Source organism: Argiope bruennichi, chromosome 10 (genome assembly GCF_947563725.1).
Source record: "Argiope bruennichi chromosome 10, qqArgBrue1.1, whole genome shotgun sequence".
NCBI lineage: Eukaryota > Metazoa > Arthropoda > Arachnida > Araneae > Araneidae > Argiope > Argiope bruennichi.
Genome location: NC_079160.1, coordinates 17,406,368 through 17,430,466, shown reverse-complemented (window position 1 = coordinate 17,430,466; position 24,099 = coordinate 17,406,368). Strand labels below are relative to the sequence as shown.

General features: G+C 29.2%; 1 protein-coding gene across 10 annotated transcripts in view; it reads right to left on the bottom strand.

Annotated features, from left to right (window-relative positions):
• The window catches only part of LOC129989276 (adenosylhomocysteinase-like 1), a 369,980-nt gene that overhangs the window by 41,627 nt on the left and 304,254 nt on the right, over window positions 1–24,099 (bottom strand). The window contains exon 1 of one of the 10 annotated variants that reach the window (XM_056097697.1): window positions 11,095–11,214. The exons of the other annotated variants lie outside the window; for them this stretch is intronic. Within the exon in view, the coding sequence (XP_055953672.1) occupies window positions 11,095–11,104 (10 nt within the window). The 5' untranslated portion in view covers window positions 11,105–11,214. Of the gene's footprint in view, window positions 1–11,094; window positions 11,215–24,099 lie in introns of those variants that run through there. 10 annotated transcript variants of the gene reach the window in all.

The following is a 24,099-nucleotide window of genomic DNA, read 5'->3' as shown; positions in this document are numbered from 1 at the left end:
AAGTCAGGGTTTTTAAACTTTTTTTTTTTTTTTTTTTTGTCAAATTTGGTTTGAATTTCCATGAGACATACTTAAGCTTCCAAATATCCATTTCTGAAATTATATCTGTTATGAGAAATCGATAGATAAACTAGTAGGTAAGGTCTCCCCGAAACTTTCTCGCACATTCCTTAATAAAGATGTTATCTATCTGAATTTCAGGACATTTTTTTTTTAACCTTGTCAAATTTGAACCTGTATCTCCAGGATTCATATCTCACAAGTTTCCAAAAATCCATTTATGAAATTATATCTGTTCTGAGAAATCCATAAATAAACCAGTAGGAATGGTGTCCTTGAAACTTTCTCACATAATCCTTAATAAAGATGTTATTTATCGGAATTTCAGGACAATTTTTTTTGTTGTTGCTGTTGCCAAATTTGACCTTAAATCTCCACATTTCATATCACCCAAGTTTCCAAAAATCTATTTCTGAAATTATAATTTTCTTACAAATCTATAAATAAACTAATAGGAATGGTCACACAGAAATTTTTTCACACACACACACCATAACAAAAATACTATCTACCCCCTACCCTTTGCATAAAATTATGAACTTTGGACAATCAACATCAAGAGTGCTCTTATACTTAACATAGAGTTCTCATAAAAACGTGAATGAATGCCAAGTGTACTCACATTTTTATTTTCAGAGTTCTGCACATGAGAGTTTTATACTTCATAGAATACCGAATATTTGTTGCAAGCAATTTTGACGACAGATTGAAAACAAAATTTGATACAGAATTTGTTATGTATTGCAAGATCACACACCAAGTTTCAATTATCTAACTCGTTGCGCTTTTGAATTACCGCACTTACATGCGTGCGAGAATGTACAGACAGACAGGAGATCACCTAAATGGAATATGATTAAAATGTAAAATGGGTCAATAATTCAGATGCTAAAACTGTGCATCAAATTTTACAAACTTAGCTTCTAGCGTTTTGAAATTATAATTTTCACTTGCAAGCAGACAGACAGACAGACAAATTCCCGGTGGGTAAAATAAACCGTTTCCACACATTTTTCAGCATCTTTGATGTGACGCTCTGAAAGCCTGCAGATATGTATGAATGAAATCTATCAACGACATTAGGTAGTGGTAAAACAAGCACTTGTTGCCTAATGCAATATATATTATTTTGATATACGTTATTATTATAAATATATATTAAATATTGCCTTAAACGTATATCTGCACCAAAGCAGCAAAATGTTGAGATGAGTTATCGTACAGCTTCTATATTCTTCGTATTTCTGGAGGGGCTCACATTGAGCACTTATAATTGTGTTGAATTTCAACTTTAAAGAGCTATTTTTGATTTCCAAATTAAAAATGTTTTCATATGCAACAAACAATGGAATAAATTCCTTCCTTATATAATATATTTTTTTACATTCCTTCCTTATATAATATAATATTTTTCTTTTTTAAATTCCTTCTTTATATAATATAATATTTTTCTTTTTTAAATTCCTTCTTTATATAATATAATATTTTTCTTTTTTAAATTCCTTCTTTATATAATATAATATTTTTCTTTTTTAAATTTCTTCCTTATATAATATAATATTTTTCTTTTTTAAATTCCTTCCTTATATAATATAATATTTTTCTTTTTTAAATTCCTTCCTTATATAATATAATATTTATTTTTAAATTCCTTCCTTATATAATATAATATTTATTTTTAAATTCCTTCCTTATATAATAATATTTTTTTCTGTAAATTAGACCCGGAAAAAATATTAGGGTCACAAAATATCTAATGCTACCAGACTATTCAGCTTTTTAAACAAAAATAGTTAAGTAAAGAAATGTACCTTAAAAGACTGCAAGGAAATTTATTCATTTTTTTTCGTTAAAAATAATTAATTATTGTTAATTGAATTTCCTTCCTACAATCATTAATAAAAGTTACATTTTATTTTTATTTTTTTTGAATTAGAAGTCGTGGCAACATTACTCTGACAAAAATGGGGACGGGAGAGAAGGTTTTTCTATCCAAAATGGAACAACAAGATGGACAAAAAATTATGTTATAAATTACAAAGTTTTAAGACTTTTTTTATATCCAAGATGGTTAAATATATTCAATTCAAAATAATTGTTAGGGTTTTTTTTTGAATGATTTACTTTATTTTTTTTATTTATTTTAAATATATTTAACAAGTACCTTATTTACCTTTTTGCAAACGATAATAATTAATTCTGCTAATCTAAAAAGATTTACGATTTTGAAAGCGATATTCAGTTTTCTAGGAAACATAATTCTCTGTAGTTGATAATGAATTCTTCAAAAAATTCAAAGCCCTCCCAAAAATAATGTGATTCAAATAAAAATCAAAGTTATTTACATTTTATCATAACATCAATAGTTGTCTTATTAAACTCGATTCAATAATAGACAAAATATTGGAGAACTCAGAAATAGGAAAGATGCGAATGATTATTTGTGACCCAAAATCAATAATAATCTAATCAGCCAATTAATGATTTTACAATTTAAATTTAGATCAACCAATAGGCTTTTTTCACTCACAAAGCCATGATATAATATAAATAAATAATTTATTTTATAAAAGAAGCGATAGACAACGTTTACTTGCAAATTAAATTTAACCAGGAGAAATAATAGGTCTTAATTCAATGATTGGATCAAATGAATAGCACTAACATTTGATAAGCACATTAGATGGAAATTATTTAATAGCAATTAAATTTTTTATACAAATGTTTAATATGTAGTTTTTTAAAGAAAAAATTTTATTATAAGAAAGATATTAGTTAGAATTTAACCCTCTCCAGTATGTTGAAGTCAAATAGTACCTGATTGTAATAATTAAAAAACGTCATCGCATAGAATCATATTGCAATTATCTGCTCTTAAATGACAATGGATAATGATAAAGATATAAATGAATAAAGAATAAAAAAGCTTAATTTTCTGAATGAAATTAATTAATCTGCATAAAATGAATACTTTTGCACATAAAGCGTTTCTAAATTGTTTTTTTTTTCCCTTTAATTTTCTTTAACTTACAAATAACAGTTTATGCCAGAAAAATTCACCTTTTGTCAAACCGCGCTAAGAAATCGCAGTGACTTATTCATTCCAAAAAACAGCTTTTAATATATTTATTTTTGTCAGAAAGTGAATAGTACTTTAAATTATGTTACTTCTCACAAAAAACAAACAAGGATTTCGCAAGTCAGAGAAAAACAACAACAATCGAAACATAGAACACACAGCACATAACAACAACAACAACAAAAGCAATCTTTCCCACAAAATCTTGTGCCCCTGACCCAAATACAAATTGTTCGATTTCAAAAAGGCATTTCCAACACCCCGGGAACGAAGACGGAGCAGACAAAGATGAAACCTATAAAGAACTATGAAGAAAAACGTTGAAAAACAGGAAACCGGAGGGACACGAAAACACACTTAAGGAATTCGAAAATGCCCTTGCACATGACACCGGGGCGTTGCGCGCCCCACAATTAGAACTGCAAGGTCACTTTGATGGTATTGATTGGCCAGCTTTCGAAAAGAGGAGCAGGGTCCCAAAGCACAAAGGCGCGCACGTATGAAACAAGAATCCAAGATTTAAAAAAAGAAAAGGAAAAGAACATAAAATTTATGTTTCACAATTTCTTGTCTCCCCTCCCCCCCCCTTTTTTTGTTGCCGTTACAGCGAGCATAACTTTATTTTTATTTTTTTATGTGCTTTCGGGTTATTTTAGATTCTAAAGACTAAGAAAAGGAAAGAGAATCTTCGCCGGAGAAATTTTTTGCTTTTAAGTTCCGAAAGAAGCGCGAAAGATCGAGCGCTCAGGAAAAAAAAAATTTTTAGAGTGCATTTGACGGAAACTCTTTATTAGATCTTGCTTAAGAAAGTTTTATTCTTTTGACACATCCTTCCGTATATGAGCAATACCGGTTTTGGAGCAGAATTGATCAAACATTATTTCGAGAATCGCATTTCGTTTAAAATTTTCTTAATATTTAAGATTCCAAAAGGAGCTGTTAGAAAAAAGAAGTTCCAAAAGTCAAATCAATTCGAACCGATTCAAACTTGGAACAATGAATTCATTCTACAGTACATGAGTATTCGAGGTTCTGAGTAGAATCGCTCAGACATTGTTTGAATAACTGCACTTCGTTTACAATTATTTTAATATGTAGGATATCAAAATGTAGAAGGAATTGTTTGAAAAAAAGAAATTCCAAAAGCCAAATGAAAAGACAAACGGAATGAAAATTATATCAACAATTCATCATTTCATACATGAGTATTAGAGGTCTTGAGTAGTCGATAAAGCGTTACTTTGGTAACAGTGATTCCTCTACAATTATATTAATATTTAACATATCAAAATCTAGAAGGAATTGTTTTAGAAAATAAATTCCAAGCCAAATAATTTCGAGGGAAATTAAAATTAGACCAATAGATTTTAAAATACAAGAAATTGTAATTTTCCCATCTTAGATTGGTTTTGGAAGTCACATGGCAATATATTCATTTTATTCATCTTTAAAAAGCCCAAACAAATTCTATAACATGTATTGGTGTAATAATAGAAGGTCATAACTTTTTTCCATTCAAATCGAATTGCAATCAATATATTATTTCAGATCTCAGTTGATTATAAATCGCATTGCGTCATATATATTTAACTTATCTTCACAATACGTCTTAGACAAGTTTAATGAAGAAAGCAATAAGAAACAAATTTAAGTTGTTTCAAAGTTTATTTTATTTAAATTTGTGAAATATATGATTATTTAAAAATGTTTTTATACAAGTTCTTTGTAGAATTCGATTTCTTATTTATTTTTTCTCCTTTCGAATTTTTCACATACGCAAAATATTAAATTATTTTTCAATTTAACTCAAAAAGCAAAGTTTTCCATAATACTTCAAGTTCACCAAAATTTCCAAACCTTTTCAACAGTAAACGAAATAAAAATCAAAAATAGCTTAACTGAAATTAATTTTCACAGAAAACATTAATAAAAGTAAAGGATGACAAGTCATAATATTGATATATTTGTTGTGTTCGTGCGTCAACAAAAATAAAATGAAGACAAACTTACTATAAAACTAAATCTTATTACATTATAGATAATATTATCAAATTTACATCAACTTATTTTCATTCAACATTCTAGTATCGTTTTTAAACAACAAGTTCCAAAAGCATCACTGCTGCCATTCTGAATTTTACAACTATTTATTCCAAAATAAATTTATAATTATTAAAATAATCGTTAGCTACTTTTAAATAAAATATTTACGATTTATGTCGCAACATATTAAAAGATAGAGTAAATTCAATGTAAATATTCTAAACGACAATTCAATGTCTGCCTTCTCAGTGTTTTTTAAAGGAGAAAATCTCAATAATTTTAAAGGAGAAAAGCAGGCAGGTGTCGGGAGCTTAAAAACCTTTCATATTTGCTAACCAATTTATCTTTTATAGGATCTCACTTAATTGAAAAGCATTAATTGAATCAAGTAATTGATTTTTATCCTTTTTCTACATCAGACGGATGAATTAGAGAAATTGTTCAAAGATAAAAATTTTGGTCATGAATAGATAATCCATACTTCATTTAATTATTCATTGAACACTTAATCTAAATTTACATGAAGCTAAAGATGATAAATTGTGACTAATGCAACAGGGGAATTTTCGGAAAACTGTTTCGACCTACGCAAAGAGCCTAGCTATGATCCAATCTCTCATTCCTTTTCCTTTTTTATATTTTTACATACATTTTCGGCCAAAATTTCATAAATTTCGGTTCTAACCACATAAAAAAAATTCTAAGCAAATATAAAATTCCTTCAAAATCGTCTTAAGAATTTTATGATAGGATAATCAATCAACATTCGACAACATTTTTCCCATATATGGATCGCATCTGACTAATATTTTGAATAATCAGGTTGAATTATAATTAATTCCGATAAAATGTCGAAATTCTAATTAATTCGCCAAGTTGACAGCGCCAAATAACAAACAAGCATGGCAGTATTTTGCAATTAGTTGTACATATCATAAGGACATATAAGCAAAATATTAGGTACTTGCATATATTTTAACCAGCGATATCAATTGGTAAACATGAAAAGTATCTATATAAACGAAAATGGTTTTGGGTTTTAACAATTTACTATTTATTGTTAACAGATTTTTCCATTTAGTACTAATGAGTTATTCAGTGCATAAAGACCCCAATCATGGAACACTCCAAATTGCATTTTCGACATTTATTGCTTTTTTTTTTTGTTTGATTTGAAGGAATCTGTTGCCGAAGCCTTTATAGAACATCAAACACTTACAGAAACTTATGATGATGTTGTTCCATCATATGCCGATTGTCCGTTTTAGTTTCAACGATTTAAGAGTGGTGATTTCGATGTCAGTGACAAAGAACGACCTGGAGGACCAAAAACATTCGAAGACAATCAGTTGTAAGCCTTATTGGACGAAAATGGGAAAAAGTTGTAGAAAATGAAGGAAAATATTTTTATATATATATATATATATATATTGTACCAATTTCCTCAATAAATGCTTTTTTAAAGTGAAAAAAAAAAGATCAAAATACATGCAAGTACTTAATAAATAGATGCATAAATAAAATGAAATTGGAATTTAAAGTCTGTCATTTGAGATCGAGTTGGAATGTAATCCTAACATTAAGTTCGCTAACAAACCTCAATAACTGTAATCCCAAAGACGGGATTTTGGCGTTAGCAGCATCCCTTTTCTACTCAACACACCTTCATCGAAATTTCTGCCAAAGCCTTTGTTTCACATATCTAATACTCTATACAAAGTAATTATTCATGTGCATAGAATGCGGATTTTGGCGTCGATTATCCTAGCGTGCAACTCTATATGAATTTTAGGATGTCGCAGCTGCACCAAATTTAAAAGCAGACTTCATGAATAACGCGAGTATCCCGAATAGATAGATTCGCCTTTTGTGAAGAAGCTAATGATAAAATAATTTTTGGGAGGCCTTATTTATTTACTATTTATTTTTTAATAAATGGTTTTAACATAGATACTAATAAAATAATTAATGAAAAAATTAGATAACCAGTGTAAGTGGTCTCACCGAAGCGTTCTCGCATATTCTCCAATAAAGATCTTATTTACCTTCCTCAGTATAAAATAGTACATTTTGGGGAAAGTCGCGAATACCTTGTATGACACTGGAGAACGATAGTAACGAAATATAGTACTGGGTGGTTATAATTAAAGTTCCACTTTGAAATGGTCATCAAATGAAAACTACTGGACCAAATGTTATCAAACTTGGTAACAGTATTTTTACGAATCTGTGATGCTGCTTTCCAGCATAGTTGGTTCCATCACCAGAAAGACTGTTTTACAGTCATCTGTATCAGATGGAGTCCGGGTGTCGCGTGGGAGGTCACAGAGCTTGGCGACCATTTGGCGACTTTGGCAACAAAATAGATTATACCCGAAACATCAAGAATTTCCCCGATCCGTCCATTAGGAACCGAGATACGCCTCGAAAGTTCCTGATTGGTTGAGAGGCTTCTACTTGTTTTTTTTTCCCACTGCCGCCTGCTGATTGAGCGTTATCCACACCATATAACTTCCACTACCCAAACGAACCCAGGAAATTTCGTAACAGTATAAAGGAAGTTCAAAAACTCACCACCAGGGGGAATGGCGCTGTATGCAATATTGTTAAACAAAATAGGACATGAAGAAATTTTTTTTTTTAAATGTGTTTAAAAGTTTCTGAAATGTGTTACAAAGCATGTTCAATGTGGCATCCATCATTTTCTGAAAGCAAGTTAAATCGCATTACGGCATTCTCAACAACTCTTAGCATATCCTTCGGCGTATTCCTCTTACTGAATTATACCTTTGCAAAGCACGCTGTTCAATGCTATCACATTCATAATAACATTTAAAGAGAATTTTTAATAATTATTTTTAATAATAATGAATAAATTCTTTAAGGAAAACTAACCTATTTGTGCTTCTCTGGGAGGGAAAGAAGAAAAATGAACCCCAAAGTTAGCTTAACCACATTCATTTTTTATTGAAATCCACAGTGATCTACCAGTTTTTGAATAATGTTTGTTAAATGCATAGTCTAAGAAGATAACAATAGACTTAACAAGGGAAACTGCTGAGTTTCCTTTAGAGGGGGAAAAATTAGACCAGTAACTAACCCAACTAACAGTTATTCGTTGCTAAAGTGAACAGAAGTCTACCAATTTTTGAATAATGTTGCTGAATGCATAATCCTAGAAAGCCCACAATTTTCTTCCTTTTATCCTTTTCATCGGTCATATTAACGCCTTAACCCTTATTAGGTCACTAATAATGCGTGTCTAAATATAAAAAAATAGAAATATATGCCAGAATTTAAGCATGAAGCAAATAATAAATATATTTTGTAATTTAAATTAACCCTACGTTAAGAAATACTTCTGAAGCAAGTTCAAATACTAAAGCCAGTCTATCTAAATGGATCTACAATTAAAAATAGCACGTAGAATGTGTTCCAGGAAAAATAATTGCAAAAAACCGCAATAAATGAGGCGAAGACGTTTATTTTCAGTGTTCGCGACTTTTTCCAAGAATATTTCGCTTTCCATTCGGAAAGACAACAACCGACAAACACCGTTTCATTTTATTTCACATGTCAGGCTGTTCAGACAAGTTTGAGACATTTCTTGGCGAAAAACGTCAAACCTAAAATACGTTTTGACTCGGTTGACTGCTTCCTGAAAACAGTCTTAAAGAACTTCGGCTTTTCTGTTTACTTTACCAAAAGACCAGATGCAGTTTAAAGACAATTTCACGTAGCCTCTATTATATGGGTTTTCATAGCACAAATCCAATGTAACTCAGTTTACTGTAGTTATATTATCCTGAATCAAAGACAAATCAGTAGAAAAACCTGTTGCTATTTCAGTTATTTACGATTTTAATTGTTTTGAATTGCTCGAAGCTAATATATTACTTTAACGTGCATATTAGTTTTACATTTTTATAATCGTATACAAGAGTGAAATATGGCAATTATCAAAAAATTCGAGTACAAGATTTTGATGAATTTTTTTTTTATTTTTTATTTATTTAGATAAATAAACAATAAAAAATTTAAAAAAACGCCTGTATGAAATTATGCCTGTTTGCGATTGCAATAACTTAAAAACGCTTTTAACGAGACAGATGAAATTTGGTATATGGTCTCCACATTCAATTTGTAGATTTCTCTCAAATTCTGAATGAAAACCATTCAGAGGAAATCTGTCTATCTAGCAAACCGAGTTCAAGTTATATAATTACTACAAAACGAAGAGAGCTAGATAGATAGAATTTGATGCACAGAATTATCACTTAATGCGTAGATACATCTTTCACATTTGGAACTAAATTCACCAAGGCATTGACCGTCTGTTGGTCTGAATTTTTATAAGCATGTAAACGCGTTAATTCAAAAATGCAACGATTTAAATATATGAAATCCGATAGGTGATTACAATTATAATTCTGTTTTAATTTTGGTTTTAATAGGCTGGGAAAAAGATGTTTAAAATATACATTCAGTTGTTTTTTTAGTACTTGTTCATCATTTCTATTTCAACGATCAATCGCCGAGAAAAGTTTTGCAAAGCTTTTGTAACTACTGTAGAACATAACGATCTTTTTTGTAACTACTGTTTGCGAAATGGCATGCCGTTAATAATATATATGTACATTTATTAGTGAATGTACGAGAAAGTTTCGGCAGTGACCATTCGCGCTGATTAAAATAGATAATAAACACTTAAAAATAACACAAAAACACACGCAGTCAACAAGTCAAAAAGTAAAAGATATGGAAAAAAAAAAAAAAAAAAAAAAAAAAAAAACGTATTTGGACCAAGAAAGAGAGAAGGGATGGGCAATAAAGAACAAGGTGTGGAATTTAAGACGCTTTATTCATTATTGAATATGAACAAGGAAAAGAAGTTCATTTTGAAATGAAATGATAGCATTATTATAATATGCACTTGAAAAAGCACTAATTTGTGCAATCGTCATGAAAATAATATTCAAGTTTCGAAAAGTTTTATGTTTCGTATTTGTGCGATTTCTTATCTTTTATACTTATAAGAGACAAGAAAAATGAAGTAAGTTTGAAAAATACAGTTAAGCGAAAATAATTATATATAATTCTTCTGCTCTTCATAAATTAGATTATAAAAATTATTAAATGATTATATAACATTTCTTTTTATTTATTAATAATTAATACTTCTTTGGATAAAAAAAACACTTTTCTAATTTTGCGTATCTCTTATATTGCGAAAATTTTATTTCCAATGAAATAATTCTTGGCATAATACAAAATCTTTGAAACAGCTATAAAAATAAAACAATAAAAAATACAGTACAATAAAAAGTTTAATTATATGTTTGTATGAACTTCTACCAGGAAAAAAAATAAAAATATTCTAATAAAATTTGAAAGTATGGATAAACATTATTAAATTTCTTGCAAAAAGTATCATAATTTGAAATTGAAAAACAATTTTAAAAATTTAACAAACGTAGTCTTAAAAGACACATTTTTTTTTATAAGTATACTAAACAGAATTTTTAATATTATTTTCTACAATTCGGTCTTTAATTTACAATTTATTAGAGAATCTAGAATCAATTTTTTGTCACATTTTCATTACCAAATGAGAGAATTAAAATTAAATTAATGATTATTTACGTTTTGTAAATATTAAAATAGTGCACTGACATCGAAAATAGCCAAACTAACACAGCGCACATCAAAATTTTAGCTCATTAGAAAGTCAAAGACTAATAATAAAAATCCATCTTTAAAAGCATGAAACAAAAACAAGTGCCCAAAACTGACATATAACGATTCGTTTATTTAAATTTTCAACAACGAACATTTTAAATGTTGGAATATTTTGGATTTTCGTTACTAAGAAAGCTTTTTAAAGGGATTTTTCGAATTAAAATCTTACTCACCGGACTTCATCTTAAATAGTTCCAAGAAACGCGATTCAGATTTATTCCATCAGCGGGAAAAAAATGCGAAAGAAAGAGAGAAAGAAAAAGGGCTACTGGAACACTTCGCGATAACGTTATAAAGAATTATTACTTCAATACACAAAAAAACACGACTTTATCGTCGCATGTTTAATTTTATGGCCAGTAGAGGTTTATTTGCACATATGGCTTCATAGCATAATATATGTCGCTCCCGCAAAAGTCCTTTTACATCTTTTAAAAACTAGTAGCTTTTTAGATTCAAGATACTTTTCTATAATGGGGATTATTTAAAGTAAGTTTAACAAATACAGCTTTCATATGTTATTTAAATGTATTTATTATAATGAATTTTCTTGCCTAAACTATTGAGTTTGACTTATATGCTCAAAACTACGCATATATGATTTTATTTAATTATAAAATTTCAGGGAAAAGTGATTTATCTGTAGTAAAACAATAGCCTTAATAATCTAGTACCGCTATATTAACTTCCATTTTGAAGTAACTTGAATACTATTTTACGTTGCACGTAATTTTGAGCTTAAGTCAGATTCTGAGGGCAAATTTGAGAAGCTTATCACTTTTACAAACTTACATGCTACACCAGGGGTGTAATGCAATGTAATGTAAGAGTGCAAATGTAAGAATGAACGTGAAACAAGCCCACTGGTATGGTGTTTTAATGTTCAAATGTAAGGCTGAACGCGCACCAAACCTTTTACGATTTACTGTGTAAATGTAAGATAGAATGTGCGACAAATGTGTAAGATTTACTGGGTAAATGAACGAGCGGCAAGTTTTAAATTTACAAACTAAATTTTACACATAAAATGGAATCGATTTTCGAGTTTGGAAGAGAAGTTAATGTCATATGACATATCTGCAAATTAACCTAATTTTACAATTATTTTAATTATTTGCTCGTATATGAAATATGTATAGACAAAGTTTGTAATCCTCAAAAAACTTTGACCTCGAGATTTTAACCAATCTCCATGTTTCAGATTTCCAGGAGGCCGGAAAGGACATTTTTGGAATTAAGTGTACCTATGAAAGGATAAGTCAAAAACACTTTGAGATCGATGAAATTGGTATGTCGTTTTTACACGCCAAATTTTTACGCCAAAAATTAGATGTCCACCCATTTTTTCAACGAAGTCCATTAACCGAATGCATGCTTTAAAGCAAGTGAGCAAATAATTACAAAATACAATCTGTGGGTATGGTCCCCCCAAAACATTCTCGAATACTCTCAATAAAGGTATTATCTCAGAACACGCTTTGCATGGTATTGGCGCACAATAGTTACGAAATATAGGGTGTTCATTAATTATTGTCGGGGTTTCCGTACCTCATAACTTTCGAATAAAAAATATTACTCAAAAACCGATTACGTATTTGTAAATTACAACTCAAAGAATTTTATTAATGATATTAAAGTGTAAAGCTTGCACAATTTGCACTTTGTAGGCATTCAGCTGAAGGCGATTATGTATTCGTAAATTCGCTGAACAAATTTTGACTTTTGATAATCGTGCGGGTTCTCCGAGCCTCATATTCTACAGTTATGTTTATTCACTTTTCCTGACACATGGAAAGTGGATTCGTCACTGAAGAACCATTTCCGAAGGTAATTTTCATCACCCTCAATTCGAGTCAAAATTTGTTCAGCGAATTTACGAATACATAATCGCCTTCAGCTGAATGCCTACAAAGTGCAAATTGTGCAAGCTTTACACTTTAATATCATTAATAAAATTCTTTGAGTTGTAATTTAAGAATACGTAATCGGTTTTTGCATAATATTTTTTATTCGAAAGTTATGAGGTACGGAAACCCCTACAATAATTAATGAACACCCTATATTAACCTTTGGCGTGAATTTAGCATTTTTAATTGAATCTATCACGTGATTCCTAACGTGAGTTTTGGCGTGCGATTAATAGTATCCGAAAAGCAAAATTGTATCCTAGAAGCATTTTCCCAAGCCGATTGAAACAAAAATTTGACACAAAGCTACACTGGTAGTCACAAAATCACAAGCTAAAATTGATATATTTAAGTGATTGCGTTTACTTACTTCTAAAAGTATAGACGGACAACCCCTTGCTGGATTCAGCACAAAATTGATTGAGCGTCTACAATACAGATGCTAAATCTGTATACCGAATTTCAGCCATCTAGCTGTCTTCGTTTGGTAGTTATCGTGTTAACTTATATTCGAACAAATGGAGATATAGATTTCCTGTGAACAGATTTTGATGAAAATTTAAAAGAAGTCTACAAATTTGGTTCTAGATTTTACTATGTATACGTATAAAAAATACGTATATCAAATTTTATAATTTTATCCATCTAGCTCAAAGCATTTTTGAGTCATCCTTGACAAAGATAGACGGGTAGAACGATGGAAAGACCAAAAAAATGAACTTTTCCAACTCAATGAGGTTTATAATGAGGTAATTCGTAGAAAACTCGAGTTGAACTTTTCTGACTTTGCTATATACTCTATACTTTGTTCGTATAGCAGAAAGTAAAAAGCCACATGAAAAAAATTTGGTATACAGATTTAACATTTAAAGTGTTATAGACAAAGCAACAAAAATATTCCGAAAAATAAATGAATTCTTTTATCTCTCAGATTAGTAATAAAAAAAAATGGCTCAGTGTATTTGCCTCAGATTTCTGTAAAAAAAGTGACGTACAAAAAAAAAAAGCATTAGCTATAAAGAGAAAAGTTTAAAAAGGAAAACGATCTTTTTCTTACTCTAATTTATATACACAGAAAACGCTTCCTTAAACGAAAGAGAGAGAGAGAGAGAGAGAGAGAGAAAAAGAGGCAGGAGAAATAGAGATAAAATTACAAAAGAATAGAGGCAGGGGCTGGAAAAAAAGATGGAAATGTTTAGAAAAAAAAAAAAATAAACCGAAATTAAAAGTCGTCTTTCGAATATTCGAAAATAAATTCTACACTTCGCTCCACACTTTAATGGATAAAGAGGGCAAAAAAAAAAAAAAAAAAAAAAAAAGCTTTGTTCCAAATCGATAAAAGAAAAAGTGGAATTTTAAAAGATTTTCAGAACCGAAGTGAATTCCGTAAGAGCTTAGCGCATTAATTCCGTTCAGATCTTTTAAGAACTTGCGAAAATAATTCAAGTCGAAATGATATGTGAGACTTCGTGGACTTTTAAAATATACCCGAAGAGATCACAGACTTTTAATTAGGATGCTAATTAACCAAGAACAAGAATTTCCTGCGAAAATCGAAGCTTTTCCCTTCCAGCCTCATTTTAAAAATGGGAGAAAATAATAACAAAGTAACTCTAAAAAACAATGTAAATAACAGACGGTTTTAAGGATAATGGTAAGTTCTATACCTGATGGCTCTTTGGTATAGTTAAAAACCACAATCGGGAACATAAAAATTTTAATTAAATTACTGTCAATACAATTTCTATGGAAGTACTTATTATTCCAACTATATATTAATAATAGTATGTTTGCAACTTTGTGTTATAGCAAGGCTCTGACTAGTTGATCACTGCTCGTCGATCTAAGAGAGGCGAGTGCATTTGTTGAAATGGAGAAAGATTGTAAAAGAAGAGAGAGGCTAAAAGAAACAATATATGCATGTCTGTCTCTTATCAAAATACATACTTCTGATACCGATACTATTCACTTACTATTCAGGAGCAGATTTATATTATATATTAACAAATTAATTATTTTCAAAATTTTAAAGAAGGATCCATTGTGAAATGCTAAGAATGTGAGTTCGCAGTTGATTTTAGAGATATAGAAAACCAAGAAAATGATGACATTATATATCTTGAGTTCGCAGGCAGGTCATTTCTTCGGAAACAAATTGAGGTTTAAATCAAAGCGTGCTCGTTAACAAGGGAATAAAAAATACCCCACCAGAAGTAGTCTCCCAAAACTTTCTTGCATACAAAACTTGTACAACAGTCACGAAATATTGAACTTTTACATGATTTAGCATTTTTACTGAATCTATCGAGTGATCGCCAGCGAGTGCTTTGACGATTAATTCCTCTTATAGAATCCGAAAATCGAATTAAGTTTTAGGTGCGTTTTTTTCCAACCGACTAAAACCAAAATTTGACACAAAATTATACAATTGCAGTCACAAAATCACATACCAAATTTCATGTATTTAAGTCATTATGTTTTCGAGTTTCTACGTTTAAATATTTCTGAAGCGTAGTTTAGTTATATTAACGTCCCATTGTAAAGCAACACTAGGGCTATTTTGGGACGGACCTCCTCATTTTCAACGGCGGTCAGATGACGAGGACGACACCTGAGCTGGCACCCCCCCCCCTCTCCACACCAGCGGGAGGACGTTTGTCATGACGGATTTTACGCGCAACAGACCCTCTTACATGATGGTTCTTCTGTGAAATCGGGTCTCGAACCTGAAATCCGACGGCTCACAAGCCAGGCCACCGCGGCCTCAAAATATTTCTGTAAGTACATACCGAGAGACGATCAACCATTTGTTCAATTTGGTTGAAAATTTGATCGGTGTCTACATTATTAGTGGCAAATTTGTGCACCAAATTTCAACCTTTAGCTCTTTTCGTTTTATGGTTATCGAATTAACTTATATTCGAACAGCCAGACTACAGACTTCTAAACAGAACTAGCTGAAAGTTTAATAAAAATCTACACGCTTGATGCAAAGACCGCATACCAAATTTCATACGTCTGTCTCAAAGTATTTTTTAGTCATCTTTCTCACAGACAGACCGACGAACATAATGGCAAAAATGTGGTTTCGAAATTCAGGGAGATCTAAAACATAAAGATTCATTAAAATCTCGATTTCCATGTTTCTGACGGTTACAATATTTTCTGTATACTTCATATGCGAAAGATCTTTCAAAATACAACTGAAATTGCAACAGCTTAATGCTTATACCATGTTTTTTGTTACTTTCAAAATCATTAAAGATAACTTTTACATACACTGAATATACTAATATCAATATGAATTTGCTCTAAAATTTATAGAAATTATGCTTTATGTAGTAGAATATCAGAATTATGTACTGAAAGAAGGCCAAAGTAATTTTTGCTAATAGAATAGAAAATTAAGACCTTTTTTTCCATGTTTTATTTAAAAATTAATATTTTTTCAAGGCTTACTGTGAGAATTGGGTTATCAGAAAAGCGAATTGAAGGCAGTTAGTTTTCTATTAAATATCACTAAAAGTTCAAATATTACTTTAAAAATTGACGAAATTTTTCTTTAGCATCACATTATTGGAGAATTCAAAATAAAATTTAAACATAAAATATATAAAGTGAATTCAAAACCTTCTGGAAGAATGAAAATGCTTTGTACAAGCAGAATATTTAATAAGTTAGCTTAATTAAAACTAAATTTTAAATCGCAACGCAATTTCTCACGGAAAATTTTTTAGAAACTATTTTATTCTCTGTAAACGAATAATGCTTATTTTCCACGTTTTGTGAAGATTTAATATTAAATGCTTTCAAAGCTAACATTCGTTATTCATTCCTTTTTCAATTGATGTTCCTGAAGCTAGGCAATATCTCATCACAATGATATTATACAATCCCTGCCCGATCGAGTAATAATATTAAGATCCTTTGATGCTATTTAGAAGCTCGCAGATATTCACTAATTTTAAAGCGGCTCTTGAGACTTACTTCTACTCTAATTTATATGCAAATGACATTCGCTTCAAAATCACGTTAAGACTGGATTCAAACATTCATGACGGAGATTTGCAGAGAAATACTGATAGAATTTTAATTTACAAAACTCCTGGGATTTTATTACAGGCTGTTATCTTTGACTTTTCGTGTTTAATAGATTTATGAAATTAAAGTATTACCGCAGTTTGTAAGAAGATACAAGCTTAAGTTCTCGATAGTAAAAATCAATAATTTGTAAGGCACTTTCGGTACAAGTTTATTGAATTAAACCAATTCAAATTAAATTAAGACTTAATGTATTAACCCTTTGCATACGAAATAGTAATTCGATGCATAATTATTTACCTAATTCAAAGATTTGTTTATTGCAAAAAAGATAACAAAATTTAAATATCAGATGTAAATATTTTAGTTTTTGGAAAAATTCACAATAATTTGAAAATTCTTAAAATTTAGTAAATTATTCTATATATAGAGAAAAAAAACCACATCAGAAAGAAAAATTATGTTCTATTCAATTGTTATACATTTATTTATCGTTACAATCATTAAAACGATATTCAGATAAATATGCAAGAAAAATCATTCAAAATAGCACCGAATATTAAATTAAAATTTTCTTCATTAAAGTTTAAAAGTTGAGCTACGAGATGATTTGAATCCATAACGAATATCTTCATGCCAAATATCATTGCTGTGATTGCCATAGCTACATCTGAACTATCGCACCAAATATCGCTTTTTAAGCGCTTAATTATTTTGCCGAGTGCCATACGTGCATCGATTGATCGAATTTTGATAGTTGTAAGCAAAAAATAAACCATTCATAACGATTATAATTCAATATTAAAATTACATAGATAAATCAAGTATTCAATGGATTTCCATTTGAATCAAAATAAAAAAAATAATCCCAAAATAGAAGGTGTCATCTTATTCGATAGTAAAGAAAAGAAAACAGTTAAGGGGTTAAAAGTATAAATTCGCTTAAAAGAAAGGATTTTGTGAATTTTTGATTTACGCAACACTTAATTTCATGCTTTTATTATTTAATCAAGTTTCTCAAAAATTATTAAACAAAAGTTAAAAAAAATAATTCTGAAATAATTATTATTAAAAAAATTAATTTAACACTGAAACAGAAATACAAAATTATCCGTTATTTCTAAAATTCCGAAAGAAATCGCGCACATTATAAATAAAGTAATAAATACATTTGTAAAAATGTTGTTTTTTTTTCATTTTTTCAGTATTATAACAAAGTGAAATAAAATATATATATACATTTTTAAATGGGGAAAAAAAAAAGGACAGTTTTGGTTGTGATAACATCCTTTATAGAGAAACAAATCTCTGGATTTACAGTAGCAGATAATTTATCACATCGAAACTATCCAACAAAATAAAATATGATGGCAATCTTAGCATCATATTTTATGATAAAAAAAAAAGCCTTGGATTACACAATACTTTCAAGACGCAGAATACGAATCTGATAAAACTGAAAATAGGAGCAAAAAACAGGAGATAAAAAGAGCATTTTGGATTAAGATAGAATGAATAAGATGTGAAAAACAAACATTCTTATTTGTTCATATAAAACTGAAGTTTGTATAATTCATACAACTATTTATTAAATTTTATAAAATATAAAAGCATATTTTTTTCAATTACAAATAAAATGATGGCACAAAAGCCACATGAATCAATTGCATTTTAAAATTGCTTTTCCAATTTAAATAGGATCATTTAGCGCTTAAATGGGTATATATTTAGGTTATAGATGCTATGAAATTTATCAGTTCCAACAGTTGCAAGTTTTTAATTCCAATCTCTTATATTTGCCTCCAATAGTATTTTCATTCAGATAATTGCACTAATTTAATTAAATCAAGGATATTCATACGAATGGGTACGCTTGGATTTCTTTTTAGCATTTTCATTTAACTTGATTTGTTTCACATATTGATGAAAATAAAATTTTGTAATCGATCTCCCTCCCCTCCCAGGTCCTAATGTAATAGAATTTCGCAATTTTGTTAATTCTTAACCCTCTGGCAGCGTAATTTTTAAAAATCACTATTTAGATGTAATGTTTGCAAGTAAGTTAAATATTTTTCAAACAAAGTGAACTCATACTATATAAAGTTAAACTACTATATAAAGCTACACACTAAACTGCAAAAAATGTGGGATGCAATAGAAAATGGACTGATTGTCAACCAGCGGAAATTGCGAGATAAGCAGGTGAAGGGTTAATGGAAATACGGAAGTGTAATATTTTCTCTATTAATTATGTAATTAAAGAACTGTATTTAATTTTCAGTTAAATAATTCACTTAATCAAATTTTACTTTCTAAGTAGTGGCGCCATCTAGTAGAAAAATTGTTTAAAGAACTCTGTAATATGTAAAACAGGAAGGGGGAAAAAAGAAACTCAGAATTATCTGCTGAATATTTTTGAAAGGAATCCACCAAAAGCGAAGAAAATTGCTTCAAAAACACACATAAAAAATTAAAACGCGCTTTTCAGACTTACGTTTTCACTCTACAAGAGATTAAAGATAGTATAGTTTTGTCAAAAGCAATAACTTTTAAACACAATATCTGTTTCATTCATAAGAATGCTAAAATATTGTACAGAGAATAACAACTCCATTATTAAGTCATTTTAAAATACTTTTTACTTTTAACTATACAACGGGCTAGAAGCTTGAAAAACTAAGGATGCCAAAATGAAATGAAAAGATTTTCTATCGCGTCATTCGAACTACACGGTTGTTTTTATTTATCTGAAACACATACAATTCTCCCCTCCCTCGAGATTTTTCACAGAAGCCATGTTGTGTCTCTTGAAAAAAGCATACACTAACTGAATGGTGAGAACCAACCCAAACTTTTCTAACATTATAATGGCGGATATCATGGCTACTAAAATCGAATTTTTAGGAAATATTTATAAAATAAAGTCTAATTTTAGAAACAGGCGCTTTTCTCTTAAGAAAAAAATATGTTTTCTGCTGTAAAATATAGAGAATAAATTTCAATTTCTAATTTTCGATACATTTACATAAGTATTTAGAAATAAGGCAAATTATTAACATTGAATATGTTACAGACTCTTCACAGACTCTTTGCAGTTTATACAGACTCTTTGCAGTTTAACAAAAACAGAGCTGTCTCCCTTTCCCAAATTATGAGATTTGAAAAAAATATTACTGCAACAAAATTTCTTTAGAAGATTTGCAAGCTAATGTCTTCAAGTCAGAGATAAGCAAAAAATTTTACCACGCCCACAGATATTTTAAAAAATTCTTTTAAATTCGAGATAATTTAAAATAACAAAATAACGTGAATCGAAATCAGATTCTGAAGAACTTTCAGAAACCCATTAACATCAAAGAATTTTTCAAAATAAATTTTTGAGTCCTTATTAAGTTTTATAATAAATTATATTAATCTCGCACTCTCTTCTATTCGTACAAAATGCTATGCTTGATGCATCCGCTTCCAGTGAATAATAGAAGAGAAATAACTTTAATATTATTTTCAAAAACACCTCTTGTTTAAAGTTGAAAGTTCTTCAAAGAAATTATCATTTTTAAACAAAAGACTTCAGAAAACTTTTTTAGAAATAATACTGCTTGTTGGCAACAAAGGAAATTATAATTACCCAAAAGGCATTAAATATCGCTAATTTAAAGGAAAGGAACAAAATCACCCACTTTAAATTCACCGTTCCATTAACGAAGGCTGTCCGGCGTGTCACCGATTTTGTACTCCGTTCTAGAGAGTGACACTGATTCAATTATCAGAATTTTTGAAAGCTTAATTACGATGTTTACTGTTACACCGCTGAAATTAGAAAAATGGCTGAGGTTTAAGAGGGAATTAACCGAAGTCATTAAGGAAGAAGTTGATATAGAGGATGAAAGGAATAAGAAATTTTCTGAACATGTTTAACAAAATGGTGATGGGCATTTTCACTTTAAAAAATAATAAACGAAAGCAAAAGTTTACAAAATAGAAATAACGGAATTTCAGACAGTTACTTTTAAAAGAGAAAAAATTAAAATATCGGAAACATTTATATATCAAAAATGACTTCAATGAATACTGAAAATAACTAGTTTTAATCATATATCATAATATTTACCAATTCATAATATGTTTTATATAAAGGAATTTCGCTAAGAATTTATAGTTAGTTTATGTTAGTCTTTTGTGGCTGAAATTATAATTCAATAATAAAAAAAAATTAAAAATTAAAAAGAAATAACTTAGAAATATTTTATGCTTAAAATTATCTATTTGTTTCAGATAAATTAATTTCTTAATTAATAAATTAAAATCATTCATTATTCTTTTATAACCAGATCAGACCGGTATTTAGGCTTCATGTAACTGGCTCAGGTCCAAATTAAAAAAGGAAATGCAAAGAACGTTACTCTAGTGACACCAGATCACATGTCTGGAAAAGATTAACAAAATATTATTAGGAAAAAATGTTTTGGGTTATGTTTTTATAAGTTGAAATTTCAGTCATTAAATTGTATAACAGTAAAGGAAATACGTTCGTTAAACTTAAAAATCTACTTAATTATCTTTCATTAAGTTACAAATCTGCATTTAAAAGGAAAAGTGAAAGAAAAAGAGTAAAATTTTAATTCGGTGTTCTAAAAATTTCACCAACAGATGGAGATACCTGTACTAATAATAAAGTTGAATGTGTGCGCATGTGCATGGGCACTCAATAGGATAGACCGTTAGACCTAAGCCATCAAATTTGGAGTATATATACCTGGAGAGTAAAGAGAGAGAGAGAGTACCTGTGCATTCCAAAGCAATTTTTTTTTTAAAAAAAATAGTTTTTTTTTTTTTTTTTTCAATAACTGTCGAAAACATTATTGCACAAAAATGGCTTTCATAACATTTGAATATTCAAAAAATTAGTTGTTTAATTATATCAGTTCGATAGTCGCGCAAACGAATCCTGGTTTTGACAGCCTTCTTTTGCCTTACTTTAACCAATACCATTGCTATCCTGAAATTCAAACCAGTTTAATCGTTTCATCGAATAATTAATCGCTGAATTTTTTTTTTCAAGATTAAGGAAAATGGATCATGTTTAATATCTACGCAGTTTACAAGACAGATAAAAACAGAGTTTGGAATAACTCGAGAGTTATAAGTATGAACTGAAGAATTGCGATTTAATATCTCTATGATGCCATAAGGTTTCCAAATTAGGAAGGTTCATGTAAACAATGAATAGAACATATGCAAGACTATTAAAATAATATGGTTTTAATGTTTGATAATTTGACAGAATCATGGGCACGAAATTACGTCAAAATGATTTAATTGAAATGGAATATAAATCATATTCCCAGCGAGTCAGCTGGTCGCCAAAGGCGGCTAATATTAAATAAAAATAAATACAATTAATAACTACCAATGATGATGGAAACTTGTTTCCAAATAAATATTTGAATTCTGTGACGATACTCCAGTTCAGAAAAAACTGGTTTAGAAAACAGTATGAATATAAAAATAATAATTTAAACAAGATTTATGTTTTGACATCTGTAACAAAAAATATGTGCAAATGAATTCAGTTAACATAGTTTCTTTTACAAAATGAAATAAAAAAAAGCGACTTTTATGAAACAAAGTTTGTTACACTACATATAAAAATGCATAAATATTTTAAATATAAGATTTTTTTTAAACAACTTTGTAAAATAGTTATACGATTAAATAATCTTAAGATGATTTTCTAACTGCATAACTAATCTAAGACATTTTCTTTTCACGAATTTTTCATGTGTTCATTCTCTGCCCCCACCCCCACCCCTCCACTCCCAACTGTTTCATCATTTAACATTTTTCTTTCTATTAAATCTGACCACGAAATACAAGAACATATTGAATTTCATTTACTTTTCCATCAAATTGCGCCTTTTCCAGTCATGTTCATTTAATATAGTAAATGCAATATTCTATTCTTTTCATCATCACGAGAAAAAAAGAACCTAACACAATTTTTAATCAAGCAGCAAACGAACATCTTTTCAAATAAAGTTCTTTTTTCCAGAATAAAAGATGTAATCTTTAATAATTACAGGTCAAACATTTGGAGGAAAAAAAGTCAATCTATGAAACTTCAAAAATTCCGAAACAGTCTTCATCACGCACAAAATGACTCACGAAATGCAACCTTTCACCAAAAATTAATATCACTTGCAAATATGTTTCTGAAATGAGGAATGAAAACTTAAATAATTTTCCATTCCTTTAATGTTGAAAAACATGAATAAAAAATTGCAATTATTCTAATTAAAGCATCGAGAGCTAAAGTAATGAAATAATGGACTCTGGATACATTTTTCTTTAGAGGGAAAAATGAATTTTGAAATAAAGAAGAAACTATTCATTTTCTTCTTTTTTCGCTTCCTTCGAAACTCGGGGAAGAGTTAGAAAATCTTTTTAATATAATTGCTTTAATGAAATAGAATTTTAAATTACGTTTTTCCTCCCATTTGAATTCCTAATTAAATAAAAAATGATGTTTTATTTATAACAGATGAATAATTATTTGATTTTTGAAATTAGTGAATAAAAACAGGATTTAATGTTTCATGGAAAATGGCCACATGTTTGTATAAATAAATAAAATTTGCATATTATATATATATATATGCAATTTAATAAGTATATAATATACAAGCAATGTAATGAAATTCTATATAATTATGATACAAATATATGATAAAATTCTTTTAAATGATGCAACTGCTTCCTCGTACGTTCATAGTTATTAAATAGAATCAAGCGCAAACTTAAGAAGTAATTCCAATCTCATTATTTTTCAATTTCAAATTTTTATGACTTGTTACCAGGTTCAAATACCAGATTCGTAGAATTAACAATTTAAAAAAAGATTATTTAATTATTATTTTATAATTGTTAAATTATATTGCTCATAAATCGACTTATTATTATTTTTATTTTTTTCATTTTGAATATAGATAAGGAAATAATGTTTAATTTAAAATCTGTTTCGACGTCGAAGTAAAAAATGCAATTATTGAAAAGAAAAGTATGAGCAGTTGGTGAGAAAAAAAAAACATTAAATGATGTAAACCTGAATGATCCAAACACTGATCGATTTTGAGTGTCGATTATCAATGTGTCTAAAAGTGGGATCGAAGGGCTGATTTATAAGAATTACATCCTATTATGAGACTTTTAAGTTATGAAAAAGGAATTATA